General features: G+C 41.6%; 1 protein-coding gene across 3 annotated transcripts; it reads right to left on the bottom strand.

Moving 5' to 3' along the window:
• Positions 1-8,005: 8,005 nt before the first annotated feature.
• Positions 8,006-12,884, bottom strand: Fam170a (family with sequence similarity 170 member A). 3 transcript variants are annotated; one of them, XM_029472086.1, is made up of 5 exons: positions 12,574-12,884; positions 10,599-10,745; positions 9,002-9,763; positions 8,671-8,729; positions 8,040-8,129 (listed from the first exon to the last, which is right to left on the bottom strand). In XM_029472086.1, the coding sequence occupies exons 1-5, from the start codon at positions 12,626-12,628 to the stop codon at positions 8,040-8,042; spliced, it is 1,113 nt and encodes a 370-aa protein (XP_029327946.1). In that variant the 5' UTR covers positions 12,629-12,884. The 3 variants fall into 3 exon arrangements, with proteins under 3 accessions (XP_021006489.1, XP_021006488.1, XP_029327946.1); XM_021150830.2 differs by lacking the exon at positions 8,671-8,729 and having other exon boundaries at positions 8,006-8,129; XM_021150829.1 differs by lacking the exon at positions 8,671-8,729 and having other exon boundaries at positions 8,028-8,129; positions 10,605-10,745; positions 12,559-12,848.
• Between the last annotated feature and the right edge of the window lie 1,066 nt (positions 12,885-13,950).

Here is a 13,950-nt window from a genome sequence, read left to right as displayed (position 1 = left end):
TGTGTGTGTGTGTGTGTGTGTGTGTGTGTGTGTGTGTGTGTGTTTCCTACCCTCTTAATATTTGGTTTTCCAAAGTACATTCTCCAGAGGGAATCCATTGACAGCTCTCTAAGGTTTTGTCTACTATTACACTCTGGAGTTCTTTGTGGTACAAAGTTCTTAGGGAAAGGCCAATATATTTGTTATATAAATTTCTTATTAACTTCAATATTTAATGTGTCTGTCTATGCTTCAAATCTGTGGTCATGATTTTTCCATCTGTGATAAAGGTGAATTTTTTCCCACCTCTTGCTCCCATCTCTGACAGCATATTTGTAGTATTTTATTTGATTCTCTGACCTTCTTTAAAGAAGAATGAAACTCAGAGGGAGGTGGGATATTAGGAATAGTCTTCTATCTAGATAACTTTTCACCTGGATGGCAGTAAGCGCTGGGAAGATTCACAGGGCTACATTTCCTCTCCCCTAACAGAGCCCCAGTAAGGTCTTTCTAGAATCTTCAATGTTGGAATTTGCTTGGGATTTTTTGAGCTAAGTTTCCTAAAATTGTGGAAGCCCTTGGGAATGTGTTCCCTAGAATTTCTTGCTCTAAAGCTAGTCCACACTCAGCCTTTAGCAATTCATTAAAATGATCACATAGGTATTTATAAAACAAATGAAGGCTGCAGAGGCTGCAGAGGCTGCAAAAGCTCTTTCGCACAGCCCAAAGATCTGACATGTGCCACATTAATGCACTTACCTCTCCAAATTGCCTAGAGAACATTTACTCTGAATTCAGTTTCTCTAAATCCAGGAAAAGTCTGACTTCAGTTTGTCCAGACTTTTCTTATAAATTTGGAAGGGATAATTTTCAAGGTCTTTGTTTATCAAGATAAAATTAGGAAGTTCTCATTCAAGCTTTAAAATCAAGGCAAAAGTTCCAGTAGGTATTTGGGGGCAATTTGTGGTTTTCTTTCTTTGCTTTTTTATTTTGATGTCTTGTTATTGTTGCTGTTGTTCCTTTTTTGTTTTCTTTCCCTTACAATCTTCCTTGGTAGTAAAATTATTGAGTGTATCAATGTGTTTTGATTTCTTTCTTGTTCTTTTTTATTTATCTAGTACATATTTTGCTATGTATTAGACATATTCAAAGCATCTTTTGATTATGAAAGTATTTTGAAATTCGAACAACTTAAAATAACCATAAAGATAAGAATAAGGACATAAATGAGAGAAAATATTCTCAAAAGAAAATGCAATCTCTACCTTCTCCCATTTTGAGTTGTCAATTTCCACCATCATATTGCTTTAGATTGCCTATCTCATCCCAAATAGCATAGTCACTGTTTCAGGACTGTTGAGCTCTTTATACTAGAGGTCTGCATGAACTCACTGCATATACGGTGTTAGAACATCTTGGGTAGTTTGAGTAATTGCTTTTCCTGGTAAGTTGTATAGCTTCCTATATTTTCCTCTTACTCATTAAGTGTTTTTCTTTTAGCTTGAAGGGTTGGGTTTTTTTGTTGTTGTTTTTGGGGTTTTTTTTTTTTTAGCTTTTCTTTATATGGTAATGAATTTACTTCTTCATTTCTAAATAACAGACTTGCTAGGTGTTTAGTCACATTGGCTGTTTTTCTTCTTTCTGTACTGTGAAATTCTCATGCTGGCCCACTCCAAGCCAGGAAATGATGGAAACTAAAGTTTCAATGTATCTCGCCAGCCTGGTGACACCGTCATTCTAAATGCTTTTATGGTACTGGTCCATGTACTGGACTTCCAGTTTCTACCAAGTTCTAGGTCTTAACTATAGCAAGATTGGCATTGAGTTCCAAGACAAAGAAAGCCCTGTGCATTTTCATGCTCTGCTCCCAACATGTGGAGTACTTGCTGCAAGCTCTACAGCTGGAGGTTGTGCCATGGGTGTTAGCAGCCTAGTCTAATGCAGTTTAGCAGATGAATCTGGGAGAACGGGCCTGGCAGGAGCATTTGTAGAACTTTGGGGAGCACTGAGTCTCATGTTAGAAAGCCTAGTGATGGACTTCAAATCTAAGGCCTGCCTTTGACTTCCTCTTCTTTCCAAAATGGCTTAAAGCTGGAGGAGGCAGGATGTAGGCAACTCCTTCCTCTCTGCTTTCTTCCTTGACTTTCTGTTTTGTTTTGTTTTTAAGATTGATTGATTGATTGATTGTATGTGATTACAGTGTCACTGTCTTTAGACAACCCCAAGAGGACTTTGGATCCCATTACAGATGGTTGAGAGCCACCATGTGATTGCTGGGAATTGAACTCAGAACCTGTGAAAGAGCAGACAGTACTCTTAACCACTGAGCCATCTCTCCAGCCCCCGACTTTTTGTTTTATTATACTTAAAGCAAGTGCCAGTGTCTTCCTGTGGTTTCCTTAGCTCTTCTGAATACAGCTTAGTGTGTGAAAAGCTATCTTCATGTGTGTGTGTGGAGACCATCACTAGCAGATCCCACTTAGATGGGATCTTGTTCTTCATCCTCCTTAGAGGACACATTCCGAACCTATTATCTGACTATGTGCCAGACAGCAATGAGATGTCAGAAACTTTGAAATGTCGTCCCATGTGATTCATAGATCAAAGAGAATATTTTAACAAGAGCAACAAAATATTTAGAAAGAAATATCAATGTAAGCATAATATACCATACTTATAGAATACCACAAAATATACTGTTAAACAAGTTCCATAGCTTTTAATGTGTTTTTCTTTTGTTTGGTTGGTTTTTTTTTTCTTGGAGAGAGATTGTTTTGGTTTTGGTTTTAATGTTGGTTTTGGTTTTAGTTTTGGTTTGTTTTTGTTTTGTTTTGTTTTGTTCTGTTTTGTTTTGTTTTTTGAGACACTGGGTCTCTACAGAGCCTTGGCTGTCCTAGAACTTTCCTCTGCCTCTTGAGTGCTGAGATGAAGGAATATGTCACCATGCCCAAATAAATTGAGTTTTTAAAATATGAATATTTAAAATCACTAAGTTAGTTGTTCAATCAATATTGTAAAAATTTTAAAGTTGAATAGAACAATAAAGAAGTAAAGAACTAACAATACTATTAAACATAATGAAATAGTACAAAATACCAGTTTTGCCAGAGCATTCTGCTTCCATTATTTAAGTGGAAAATTCTGATACACCAGGTAGGGCAACTGAGAAAGCGAATAAGCAAACAATATTGAACAATAATACAGTAGTAGCTGCATTTGTTACTTTCCTGTGCTGTGACAAAATACCATGATCAAGGCAACTTACAAAAGAGAGGGTTCAGAGGAGCTCACAGCCCTAGAAGGTTAGAATCTATGATGATGGAGTAAGGCATGACCACAGTCAGCTGAAGCAGCAGCTGAAGCACACATCAGCAGTGGCAAGTAGGATAGAGATTTTTTTTTTTGATAGGGTCTCATGTATCCCAGCCTGGACTTAAACTCGCTACATAGTCAAAGATGACCTAAAATTTGTGATCTTTCTACCTCTACCTCATATCCTGGGACTGCAGGTGATGAATGTTATATATAACTTCCTGTTATTGGGGGGGGTATAATTTCAGGATTCCTGAACACTAGCAATCAACCTATGTCCCTAGCCCTACAGTGGAGAACTTTTAATCAAAGAATACCATCGAAAAGTCTAGAGTGACTTTGTACCAAAAATTTGTTGTTTCAAAAGAAATGAAAAAACTTAAATGATAAAATTATTAAGAATTACTTCTACTAAAATAATTAAAACATCGTCCATAGGTTTTTTTAATACAGTTGCATGCATAACATACAGGATATTGTGGTTATATTCACTTCCCACCCCACGTTATCCTCTGTTTCCCCTTCTTTCTCTCTGAACCAACCCCTTTTCTTCCAATCAGTCCCACAATGACTACACCACTAAAGACAATGACACACTTCTCCCCAAGAAGCCATTAACAGTTAACAGCCCCTTGAGAAAGAATGTAGTATGTATTCTCTTATAAGAGGTTATTAGCCATTTAAGTAAATGATAACCAAGCTATAATTCATAGATCTAGAGAGGTTAAGTAAAAAGGAGATGTGTAAGGAGGATGCATGGATCTCCCTGGTAGGGAAAAAGAGAATAGATTTTAAGGGAAGACTGTGGGTGGATACATGAGTGGGTGTGTGTGTCTGGAGCAAGTGGTAGGAAGGGGAAATCGGTATCAAGGAAATGAAGTGGGGTGGAAAGAGAGACTGCAGGGAGAGACTACTAAAATTGGGGGATGACACATTTTGGGTGTCATGGAAACCTAGTAACAATGGAAACTTCCTAGAATCTATAAGAGTGATCCTAATGAGGACTCCTAATTATGGGGGATAATGGAGTCTCAACTAGCCAGCTCTTGTGGCCAGATGAGGCTTCCAGAAATGGGACTGGGTTGCATTCAATTGGGTGAGTAGCCAAGGAGAGTCCCTTGGAAATCCCCAAACAACCCAGGCTGCTGCTAAGACAAAAAGTTACTCTCCAAAAGCTGACAGCAGGACCCCGTTGCCAAAGACAACATCCACACATTAAACATGAAAAAGTCAAGCTGGTGCCCACATGGAGTTTTCACCCCTACCTTTTACTCTTTTGGGTGCAGGAAGGTACTCTGCAAGTGTGGACATCAACCACCCAGCCTCAAAACCTTTGACCTACAATCTGCCCTGCCTGCAGAATATGCTAGGGCAATGGTGTCACGGAACTTGCACAAGTAGCTAACCAATCCCTGATTTAGGGACCACTCTACCAGAAGAAACCCATAACCAACCATGGACTTGCTTGGGTAACCAAAAACCAGAGACTAGATAGCCCAGAGACTTAGGATAAAACCAAAACCTACTGGTCTAAAATAGAATCAATGATTCCTAATGATATTGTCCTATACTCACAGATCAGTGATCATCAGAGAGGCTTTGTCCTGCAGCAAATGGGAACAGATGCAGGGACCCACAGCCAAACATTATGGGTACAGAGAGTCTACATTGGAGGTCTCCATCAAATCCCTCCCCTCAGAGCACAGGGAATTCCATGGAAAAGGAGGCGAAAGATTCTAAGAGCCAGAGGAGATAGAGGACTCCAGGAGAACAAGGCCCTCTGAATCAACTAAGCAAAGCACATATGAGCTCCCAGAGACTGAAGCAGCAAGCACCGGTCTGCAAGAGACCTCTGCATACGCATTACAACTATTAACTTATACAGGACCAGTGGGTCTCTGAGTCTTGGGCCTGCTCTTGGGACTTTTCCTCCAGTTGGGTTGCCTTGTCAAACTTTGATATGATAGTTTTTGCTTCGTCTTCTATTTTATTTTGTCATATCTGGTTGTTATCTCTTAGGAGCCTGTTCTTTTCTAATGTGAGACAGAAATGGAGGGAATACAGGGGAATGAGCGGTTGGGAGAAGCTGGAAGGAGTAGAGGCAGAGGAAACTATAATCAGGATATATTCTTGTATGAGGGAAGAATCTGTTTTTTATAAAAGAGAAAGGGGGAGGGAAAACAGCACTGAGTGAAAAGCAGCTTGTGTTAGGGAGGTGTGAGTGTTCGATATTCAAACCCGCTGTTATGAAAAGAAACAGCAAAAAAGGTCTGGATAGATATGAACATTTATAAAAGTTAATACCCATTTAAAAATATTATCTTTGTGATCCATAATTTTATATTGAATCAAAGGTCCTATCGTAACCAGAAGGGCAAGGAAACTTAACAAATATAAATAATTGAATAAACCTAATATTTATGTTTAAAACAACTGAATATTTAAGGCTACTCATATAGAATAGCATTCTTTTACACATAGGATATTTCAACCAACCTGCTACCTGTGTGATCAGTACTATAAATTTGCATTAATAATAAATTTCAACATTACAGGGGAAAATCTCAAAGGGAACAAAAAGAAAAGACTATCATAAAAAGATTAAACAGCAGAGGTGGAAAACTGTTGTAAAGAAATATATCAATCTGTTTTAGTTAGGGTTTTACTGCTGTGAAGAGACACCATGACCAAGGCAACTCTTATAAAGGACAACATTTAATTGGGACTGGCTTACAGGTTCAGAGGTTCTATCCATTACCATCAAGGCTGGAGCAGGGCAGTGCCCAGGCAGGCGTGGTGCAGGAGAGCTGAGTGTCCTGCCTCTTCAACTGAAGGCAGCTAGGAGAAGAAGGGCTTCCAGGCAGCTAGGATGAGGGTCTTAAATCACACACACACAGTGACACACTTCCTCCAACAAGGCCACACCTACTCCAAGAAGGCCATACCTCCAAATAGTGTCACACCCTGAGCCAAACCACCACACAATCATTACAGAAAAACAAGAAAAATGACTAGAACAGGGGGAAAAAAGGAAATGCACTGTATCAATAGTTGTGAATTTATTGTATGTGTGTGTGTGGGCACAGCAATGAACTCCTAGGCACGCATCTTAAAGAGGTTTGGGCTTAAATTGTTCTGAATAGAGGCGATATACAAACTATTAAATTCCCATTCAAAAATCACAGATTCAAACCAGACAAAATCCCAACATAGAGAAGAGGAAGCAGGCATGAGATCCATTCCTAACCAAGAAGCTGTTCTCAATTGATAGCTGCTAATTCTCATTTTTTAGATTTTTTTTTGTGGGGCTTCCTCTTTTGAGAGGCAGAGAGAACAAAGGGGGTAGGAAGATGGGTAGTATCTGAGAGAAACAGGAGAAAGAATATGATCAAAATATATTACACAAAATTTTTTAAATAAATGAAAAACAAGAAACTAATTATATAAATAAGTAAATACTTATGCCAGTAAGACTGGCATATTGGTAGAATGAATTATGAAATAACACTAAAAACTAACATACTAAAAAATACTTAAATAAAACTGATAACCCACAAGTTAGGTAGAAGATGATACACTAAGTGTGCATGCGTATAAGACAGTGAGACAGTGGGATGCATTTGTATCTGAAATCCTTTGGACTTCAAACCCTCTGCAGCTAGAGAGACAACATAATAAAGTTACTACAGCTTCAAGGTGGCACCACTGGTGTCTATCATCAAAAATGTCACACGCATCTAAAATGCCATCAATGGGAGGAGAGGCCCTTGGTCTTGTGAAGATCATATGCCCCAATACAAGGGAATGCCAGGGCCAGGAAGCCGGAGTGGGTGGGTTGGGGAGCAGGGTGGGGTAGGGTATAGGGGACTTTGGGGACAGTATTTGAAGTGTAAATGAAGAAGATATCTAATTAAAAAAAAAGAAAAAGAAAACATAGTCAAGCCAAAGCCTTACTACACAAAGCCTCGGGCTGGTAACTGTGCCTCTCATGTGGTGAGGAAGCCAGCCGAGAAGGGGGCAAGCACTCAGAATAACAGGCGACTGTGGAGTGCCTCTGGGTGGATTTCTGAGAATGGGTTTGAATTCCATCATTTTAATTTTGTTGAGAAATCCACATGTATAGTTTACTTACATAATTTTCACCCCTACTCTTCAACCCTGTCTAACTCCTCCCATCCCCAGACATGAATTCCCTCCTATTGAGCAATTCATAAGACTTTAGGGTTAGATAGCATTGTATTTGAACTAACAAACTCTGGACTTCACATGGTGGTTTCTTTCTAACCCCACCTGTCCTCCAAGCCCCTTTCTTGCTCTATTCAGATTCAGAAACCTGTTGCTGCCCCTCAGCTTTCAAAGACTGGGGACAACCTCACAACAGGCATCAAAATCAGTCTTCGGTGCCTCCTGTCTCTCTGTTGTTCCGGTGGGTGGTAGTGGTGGTGGGCTGAGAAGTGCTGGGGTCAGATTTTGAAAGGATTAAAAAATGTATAAAGAATAAAAATAAGAGGGAAATACATTTTTAACTCATCCGGTTGAGACACAGTGCTAAGTAGAAGATTTCAAAAGTACACAGTTGTAGCCTCAGACTGCGGGCCCCACAGTCTAAAGGATTAATTAGTATTAATTAGTGCTCAATTGCAACCTCCTTGACCAACATCTAGAGATGGGGAGGTGGGCAGCTTGAGTGTTTGGCTAAGAAAACTGCCAGGCACAGTTTGGAAAACAAGCTTTATTGCATAGGATGTTTATGTGTCTGACGGAGTGTTGTTCTCGTCTTCCTTTATACTACTGGCATTGTCTGCTGCCGCTGTTGTCACAATGATCCTTTCTTCTTCCTGAGATTGAGAAAATATGGTAGAACAGGAAGAAGTGAGAAATGCCATGACTGCTGTTTGTCAATTACCCTTTACAATTACTTAATTCCACAGTTCCTTTCCAGATCCACTGCAGCCAAATAAAAGTTCTAGGACATGCCCAGGTTTCCTGAGACCTTCCGTGTGGCTCCCTTTCTCCTCTCTACACTTCCATCTTCCGTACCGGCACTATGGCCATGGGTCACTAAGCTCTCAACTCAAGACTACACACTTTCAGAGCTAAACCTCTGATCCTGCTCGGTCCACATCCTCTCTCCAGGCCATCCCTGGTCCCTGAGGTTGTGCTGAGCTATCTGCTTAGAGGGACAACAGCATTTCCTCTTAAAGTAGAGGATAATCACGTAGGAAAAGGAAAGGTCCCTTTCAAAGCTCTGCAGTTTCTCGTAAGTAAATACAGGTCAATTTCCCTAGACCTGAGTGTGCCTAAAAATAGCCCAGCACAGCCCTGCTCTCTGTTCTCTGTGCTCCCTAGTCCGTAAGCTTTCTATTCTTGGGGCCTTACCTCTCCCAAGAAAGGGCCACCCCATCTTGCATGTTCTTCTGACCCAGGAATCTCAGTTGCTGTGTGGAAACCAAAATAAGGACACTTCTTAATGAGGAAAGGTGCTCTGTCGGCCCTTAGAAATGATCTGAGCTTCCTGCGGGAGCTGGAAAGCTCGGGACAAATCCCAACTTACAGTCGTGTAAGATTCCTGAGCAAGAAGCAGAGGGCCCAGTTAATCTCCCTTCCATCATCCCCAGAGCTGACAAACCACCCACCCCTCTCTTCCTGATGGAGGTGCAAGCCTACCCTAAAGGGGCAAGATTGCTCAACAAACCCAGCCCATGCTCACTTCTGTCCTTTGGAGAATCAAACACACAGCCTGGACATTGGCTCCAGGGTTTCTTCACGCCGACATCTTCTTCTGTGGGCTGCTGCTCCTCAGCCTTCTCTTCCTTGGGTTTCTCTGTTTCCTCGGTGTGGTCCTCTTCCTCCTCCTGGGTGCTCTCTGATTCCATGTTGCCAATCAGCTGAGCCATGGTGAGATGGAAGACGTGGCAGCTGAAGCCTTCCCTGATCCCATATTGCACATGTTCTTGGAGGCTTTCCATGGTGGCGAAGACCCTGCAGCAGGCCATACACCTAAAGCCATTCTCCATGGTCACCAGCCAGTCAGGTGTCTTTGCCCTTGGTCTCTCTTCAACCACGGGAGACCCTGGTGGGCTGTCTGACTCTGGTTTTTCCTCATGTTCTTTCTCTTCCCCAATGGGTTCACTGTCCGACAGGAGGTTTCTGGTGGACACATCAGAAGGTGGATTACCTACCCACACACCCTCAGGAAGGGTGGCTTCTTCCATCCTTGGCTGCTTTTCTAGGGACTCTGAGGTTTCCTTTGTGTCCCAGGAGATGGCCACACCTTTTTTCATTTGCACCTGCATATAGTATATTTTCATCCCCCTCTCCTCTTTGTTCATACACAGAGAGGACACACAAGTCTTATAAGATGGACAGGATGAAGAGGCCTGTTGTGAGGGGGCAGTAGTCGCCTCTCCTTCCGGGACCTGATCTAGTGGTGATCTAGGCTTGGAACTGTCCTGTAGCAATTTCCGGGTTCCTAGGAATTGAAATTAGAAATATAATAGCATCTGCAGAGAGAAAGCTGAGGGACCATGAGTGACATTAGTGTGACACAGGAAAAGATGCCTTGGGGTCATATGATTGAATGATGAGCTTGGTATTTGCCTTATAGGGTTCTATACATGCTGCAGCTTTTTATGTATAAGGATATCGACAGACAGTGTGTACTTAGGAGTGTGGAGTGTGATAGTGAGGCATAAAGACTGAATGAAGCAGAGGCAGAGTGTGTATGCCGTGAAGATGGCATCCTGCGACTTCATCAGTTTGGTCTTTGTGGAGCATGGGAATACCATCATGGGTCATGCATTTTCATAATGTACATGTACTGAGAATATTAGTATCTATGTGGAGTATGGTTACGTATAAAGTATAAAGTCTATGAGTATGTGCTGGGTGAGCCTTGTCTATGATCACTAAACTGATATCTATGCTGAAGAACTATGCAGAACTCTGAAGACAAATCCAAAGGCAGAAACCATACAACTCTTTTAAAAGTGCTTCTCTGGTCCTTTAGCCTGCTGCCCCGGGCCCAGACCCATCTATCTGCTGCTTCATGACTTCTCACCATGAAGTAATTGGTTTGGAAGATCCTGATCCATTACTTCCAAACCAAACTCCAACTCCCTTGGTAGCTCTGAATTTCATCTAGGCTCCTCTTCAGAACCCTGACCACCCCCAACTTCCCTGGGCTTCCTCTCAGCCTTATCCATGAACCTATATGCCTTCTGCCCTGCATCCTGAGCCCCACGCCCCAAGAGTTTCACCCAAGAAGCCCCATACCCAAAGTGTGTCACACCCAAGGAGCCTCGCACCCTTACTACGATGGATGAGCTTGTGTGGAGAAGAAACACAGGAGAAGTATTCGGAGGCAGAGGAGACCTCTCCTACCCCTGGGCTCTGGGCTTTGGGCACTCCACTGGATTCAGGATGAGAGATATCCTCTTGTGACTTTGAAATTCCTGAGGAAGGTATGAAAGGCACAAAGATACGGTGTTTGGTCATGTTTGTACATCATTTACCTATCCAACAAATACTTACTGGTGTCAGACACAAAACTATTACAATAAATACACACATGGCTTGGAATCCCATCCTAATGAATTCTCTACTCCTTAGAGCATACACACACACACACACGCACATACACACACATACACGCACATACATGCACATACATGGTAGAGAAAACCATCACACTCATGGACTATGTGTGCATGTGGTAAAGGGATGGTATGTTGGTATAGCCATTTGTTCTCAGAGAACAGAGGTATGGGACATCTTTATGCATCACATCAGGGCACATATGGGACATGTGTGGCTGTCTCATAGCAGGTCCTTATGAGAGCTCTGTATGTATTATCACATACACTGGGTGCTAGCCAGGTCTAGGTAAAGATACAGAAGCTGCTCCTTACTTTACAGTAAGTGACACTCACCCACCCTCACATCTAACATTGCTCCTCCCAATAAGAATACCAAGATAAAACATTCTATAACATGAGGGTAAATGGGAGAGTTAAACCCATTGCCTTCTCTGGTAGATGACAGTGAGAATTTTTGACAGTACTCTGAGCCACTGTTCATGGACTCAGCCCATGGTCTTCAGGCCCTAGGGTTCACAGAAGTTGCTGGGCTCGACTTTGGGCAAACGCCTCCATCCTAGCTTCTAGGCAGGGTTCCATTTGGCTGCATTGCCTACACATGACTACTCTTTCATAGCAAGCTGCTTCCTTTTAAAATTTGTTTATTTTTCATTTTATGTATATGAGTATTTTGCCTGCATTTATATATGCCCACTGTGGAAATTCCTGTTGCCCAAGATGGTTTTTAAAAAGGGCATCTGATTCCCTGAAACTGGAGTTATCAAGAGTTGTGAGCTGCCCTGTGGGTTCTGGGAATGGAAGCCAAGTCCTCTTATAAGATCAGTAAATCCTCTAAACCACTGAGCCATCTCTCCAGCCTACATGGTATTGTTTGTTTGTTTGTTTGTTTGTTTGGTTGGTTGGTTGGTTGGTTGTTTTCACATACAATAATTTCCATTATCATGCATCCTAGGATATAAACCAGCAACTAGCAGTGATGTCTGCTTTCCCTAGGGTCCTAGTGAGTTTCACACCATCTGGTATAACCTTGGTCTCTTATGAGGCCCTTTTCCCTTCCTTTCCATTTCCTCTGGAAAGTCTAAACCTGTACATTCACATACTTAAAAATTCTTTCTACTCAAGGAATAAAATTTTCATGGTTTCAATATAACAAGCACCTTGACAAACTCTTAATCTTTTGACTAAGCATTTTATTTCTCGAATATTCCTCAACAAGGCCCTTTAATTCATTGGGCTATCTTTTACTCTTTCCAAAAAAGACTCAGTGAAATGCTTTTTTTTTTTTTAAATCAATCCCCATCAGAGCTCCAAGACATGATTCCCAGGGGTAAACGAACCGAATATGAGATACACACACTGAAAGGGATCTCAAAGAATCTGCACCGCTGATGTGTCATATAGCCGGCACCCTAGCAAGACTGGAGTCCCTGGTTCCAAATGCCAGGACCCCAGAAATGCCGGTGGTCAGAAATGAAAAGAACACAACGGACTGTGTGCATCGGGACTCTCTGCACTGTCGCACACCACCGAGACCCCGAAATAGATCTGACAGCATCACATGATAGGCCATCTCTGCCTCTCTGCTTCATCTGAATCCTCCCCATAACCCCTTCCTAGCTCAAGCTTGCCAGCATCCCCCGTGCCGCAAGCCACGCTGCCCACCATATACCTCCTGAATTCTCACCAGCTTCCTTTGACTCTTCAATTTCCAGATGTTTCCTCTTTTGTCGCCGTTTCATGGTGTCAGCCAGAATAATCCCTTCGAGGATACTTAAAAGTCCTTTGAGGATACTTAAAGTCCAAAGTCACCTTTTCCCTACAGGCAGGCTGACCCTTTTAGGCCTTCAGGAAATCCGTTGAGATAATTCGACACAAATTGAAAGTAATTAAGTCTCTTAACTGGCTGAAGAACTGTTTGATTATTTAATCAAACAGCAGCCCTGCCCAGTGTTCACCATGCTGCATGGCTGTTAAGGGTCAAAGGTCACCAGGCCTACTGGAGGATTCTCAGTGATGACATCAGAGCATTCTATGGACCTCAGTCGGACACAGAGTCTGAGGTTTCAGACACCCTGTTTACATGAACAATTCCTTTCTCCCAATGGAACCCCTCTGAGGAACTCAGTTCTAATCTCTCGACTGTGGCAGAATATTTTTAGGTGTTAACATGTTTCTATTTCTTTCTTTTTTTTTCTTTTCTCCTTTTATTTTACCCTTCATTTCTACCCTTAAGCAGGTAGCCAGCTTTGTGTTCATTGTTTCGGGACAGAGGTATTGGCAGAACTGAAACGGTTAATAAATTGCCTCCAAAGCCTCAAACTTTGCAGAAAACAGAATACTGGACCAGAAATATAACATAGGCTATTTTTTTTTTTAGGTTATACATTCAATCTCCTCTTTTTCTACTGAAAGTGTGAAAATACCAATTAGATCAGAGGTCTATGTAAACACTGGGAAAGATGGGCCTTGATGTGGAACTGGGAGAGATATACAAGATATGCCAAAAAGGAGACTGCTGTGTTGTTCAAATAACAGCCACAGCGACCTGCACTATTTAAAGTCCAGGAACCAGGGCAGCCAGGAACTCTGGTGATCACCCTCAAAGCCACCGTCCTGCATGACTTCCAAAGAGAGATGGGTGGAAATACCCAGAAAGCAAGAGCAGAACCAAAGCTTAAATTGACAGTTAAATGGGATTGTGGGTGGGGTAATGACACATTCTTTCAAACATGCAGAAAAAGACACCTCATATCCTATGGACATAAAAAGAAACTTAAGATAATTATACCAAAAAACATAGATAGATAGATAGATAGATAGATAGATAGATAGATAGATAGATAGATAGATGATAGATAGATAGAGATCAACTCCTCAGGAACACAATCAATTGCAACTCATAAAACATGAAATAAATCACCCTGTAACTATGAAGGAAGTCAAAGGTATGATTGTTAAAATTTCAAATGAAATCTCTAAGACCACATATTTGCACTGGAGAATTCTGTGACATATTTTGAGAAGAATTAACTTCAATTATATACCACCTTTTACATGAAAG

This window comes from Mus caroli, chromosome 18, assembly GCF_900094665.2.
Source record: "Mus caroli chromosome 18, CAROLI_EIJ_v1.1, whole genome shotgun sequence".
NCBI lineage: Eukaryota > Metazoa > Chordata > Mammalia > Rodentia > Muridae > Mus > Mus caroli.
Note: the sequence above shows the minus strand (reverse complement) of the source record. Positions and strands in the feature narration are given on the sequence as shown.

Excerpts from the sequence above, each read along its gene's own strand:
- Fam170a (XM_029472086.1), bottom strand. The coding sequence starts at position 12,628 with ATGAAACGGCGACAAAAGAGGAAACATCTGGAAATTGAAGAGTCAAAG. Across the intron at positions 9,764-10,598 it reads GCTCATCCATCGTAGTAAGG|GAACCCGGAAATTGCTACAG; the intron begins GTGCGAGGCTCC and ends TTCAATTCCTAG. Across the intron at positions 8,130-8,670 it reads GTGGCCCTTTCTTGGGAGAG|GAAGAAGAAAGGATCATTGT; the intron begins GTAAGGCCCCAA and ends TCTCAATCTCAG.